At 39.5% G+C, this 3,362-nt stretch overlaps 1 protein-coding gene across 1 annotated transcript in view; it reads left to right on the top strand.

Moving 5' to 3' along the window:
- Positions 1-1,364, top strand: part of LOC106304123 — a 10,872-nt gene extending 9,508 nt beyond the window's left edge. Inside the window, exon 5 of the mRNA XM_013740535.1 lies at positions 1,093-1,364. Coding sequence (XP_013595989.1) covers positions 1,093-1,109 — 17 coding nt within the window. The 3' untranslated portion in view covers positions 1,110-1,364. The remainder of the gene's footprint in view (positions 1-1,092) is intronic.
- The last annotated feature ends 1,998 nt before the right edge of the window (positions 1,365-3,362 follow it).

Below are 3,362 nucleotides of genomic sequence, written 5' to 3'. Positions count from 1 at the left end.
AGTAATGCAGCCGTAATTGAACAATAAATCAGCCAAAAAAAACAATAACTAAGCCTTCATTACATTCATTTGAACTTAAAAAGAAAATAGCAAATAACTTAAAAAGATAAGGTACCGATAGATTACATTTTCACCACTTCCTTGTGTCCCTAATAACGCTTATCGGTTCAAAATCACGTAAAAACGAGCCAATCTCTTTGATCCAGAAATAGCGCTCACACATGTTGTCATCCTTAGTCATATCAAGGTGCCACAAGCAGAGACATTTTCACCACACATGTGTTGCACATTGGCATCTGTAGAACGACGGAACAAACTTTGAAATGAACGGCGCCCTATTTTGGCGGAACTCGTCAGAATGCCACAAATCCCATCCCCATTTCACAGATCGCACTAGTTTCCCTATCCTCTGAACCAATTCTCTTGGAATACCATGAAAATACTGCCCATCACACAAAAAGATTGCTTGAGTAATTGCGTGTGTATACACAACACGCTCATATCCTGCATCTGCTGCACGCTTCATGAGAAAAAAGCCTTCTTCTTGAAGGCCGAATGTGGAGTTACGGGCCACACGTTCAACCACCAACGCCTGAATTTCTTCAGACAATTCAAGAAGAGGGAAATATTCCATTTAGATAGAGAGAGAAATTGTGTAAAAAACAGAGAGTTGAACATATAATTTATTTATTCAGCCGTAATACAAATTCTTTCAATTAATCAGCCGTTTATTAACTTCGCGACGTTTCTTATTTTGGGCGGGAATTATAACAGTTGCGTTTGAAAATAGAAACCCAGCCGTAATGCAAATAAATGAAAATCCCTAATCCAGCGGTAATATATATAAGTGAAAACAAAAACCCATCCGTAATTCAAATACATGAAAATCCATAATCCAGCCGTAATATATATAAGTGAAAACAAAAACCCAGCAGTAATTCAAAAACATGAAAATCCCTACAACACTTGCTTACATCGGACAAGTTTTCGCATTATGGCCACTCTGTATAGATCGAGAACATGTGTGTTCTTTCCTAGGACGTTTGTTTTTAAGTGCAACTTCTGAAGCAGATTTCATCCTATTTTTCTTAGGTCTTCCTCGTTGTTGACGAATATACGGGGGCAAGCACGGTTGGTTTGCCACGATTTCTGGAACAGGTTGCACTGAGTCAGCCGGCATGATAGATTCAGCGTATGCGTTAACCAAATATTCAGTGTTATAGTAAGGACTGCACAGGGATATACGACAAACATTGTTGTACTCCGCAGCTGCGATTGCGTGTACACATGGTAATTTCTCGCGTTCGAAACGCCGACATGTGCACTTTCGCTCTACCAAATTAACAACATTCAAAGACTCGCTAGAAGATCCATATTTAACTTCAGTGTAATTATCATCAATCCTTTGGACCGTCAATTCTCTGGCGGCAGTTACACGACAAAAAAAGAATAAATATGAAACGACTGAGTTATTACATATTACGGCTGATTTAAGAATTATAAAGGCTGACTTATGAATTTTATGAAACGGCTGACTTAAGAATTTTATGAATTTTAAAGACAGACTTATTTTTACTGTTACGACTGACATACATGTAGTAGTTTCTCAATTTCTCGCGTTCGAAACGCCGACATGTGCACTTTCGCTATACCAAATTAACAACATTTAAAGACTCGCTAGAAGATCCATATTTAACTTCAGTGTGATGATCATCAATCCTTTGGACCGTTAATTCTCTGGCGGCAGTTACACGACCCTATTAACAAAAAAAAATATGAAACAACTGAGTTATTACATATTACGGCTGATTTAAAAATTATAAAGGCTGAATTATTAATTTTATAAAACGGCTGACTTAAGAATTTTATGAATTTTAAAGACAGCCTTATTTTTACTATTACGACTGACTTACATGTAGTAGTTTCTCGACACCACGCATAAGCGTCGTTGGCTGCGATCTGGCATCCTCTCTCCGTTCAACAAACCATCCCGTCATCATAACCCGTATCGATTCTAATTTTCGAACAATGTTTAGACCTCTAGCATGCGATAATGCTCTGTTCATTGATTCCGCTATGTTTGTAGTCATCAAATTGTACCTCTCGCCCCGGAAATGAACACGCGTCCACAGGCAGACATCAGCTCTTTGGAGGTAGCCGTGGAGTGCAGGATGAATCGCTTCAATCTCCTCGAAAATCGTAGTAAAGTCAGACATCCTAAAACATCTCGCCGCTTTCTTCACCAGACGGAATGTTCTTTTCCTTTGTACTGTCCCAATATGTTCTTATATAAATGGTAGGGCATATTCCCCGAGCAGCCAACAGATATACATTTCTAATTGCTTTCCCTATCGAGTTATGCATGTCTGAGATTATCGCAAGACCCTCGTCGTCAGGAATCAGAAGTTTTAGTTGCGTAAAAAACCAATGCCACGAATCATCATTTTCTGTGTCAACCACTGCGAAGGCTATTGGAAAAATATGGAAGTTACCGTCCTGAGCTAGTGCTGTGAGTTGCGTCCCTTTGTATTTACCAATCACATGAAAAAACGATCCTCATTACTCAGCCGCATCAAATAATTAAGACAGCCATAACGTACTGAATAACTCAACCCTATTTTACTATAACTCGGCCGCATCTAAATATATAGTAACCCAGCCGAATTGTATGATTATGTCAGCCTATACATTTGACATTACTCAGCCGTGTCGTTAAAATAACTTAGCCACAACAAAGTAACTACCTTTATACCAAACTGCTTAGTGACAGCTATTCCGACGCTCGTAGGGCGAACGGCCGGACCAACGTCGCCGAGAAAGTTCTTGTACAACATACTTAAAATATCTGGTGTTGCTTGTCGAGATCGATCAGAGCGCTCTGTGCAGGAACATGTATGCTTCTAATCGTAAATACGAACATAAAACGCCTTGAATTCTCCTTGGGTAGAAGCACAAACTCTCCAGAGACATCCATCAACCCAACACTTAACAACGTATGATGTCGGGGTTGATGTTTCTACATCATAATCAAATTTATACCTCACTGTAAGAAGTTTCAGTCGTCTCTCCAAATCGTCTTTACTATCGTATCGTTGACCTACCGCAATGTCTATCGACGACATCTCCAAACTTAGAACCTCCAGATTCCCTTTAGATCCGCTCATTGAGAAGTTCTGATATCTCTTCTTGGGAGTTAGCGTTGGTGAATCTTCGTCATCTGTAGGAGACTCACCGTATGAGCTGTAGTTATCATCTTCAGATGACGCACCGTCTGAATCGTCGAACATATCAAATCGGCTTTCAAATTCACCATCTTCTTCGTTTTCTTCGTTTTCTTCGCCTATTTCATCTTCTTCGACTAA

The sequence above is a fragment of the Brassica oleracea genome, chromosome C1, assembly GCF_000695525.1.
Source record: "Brassica oleracea var. oleracea cultivar TO1000 chromosome C1, BOL, whole genome shotgun sequence".
Taxonomy (NCBI): Eukaryota; Viridiplantae; Streptophyta; class Magnoliopsida; order Brassicales; family Brassicaceae; genus Brassica; species Brassica oleracea.
Note: the sequence above shows the minus strand (reverse complement) of the source record. Positions and strands in the feature narration are given on the sequence as shown.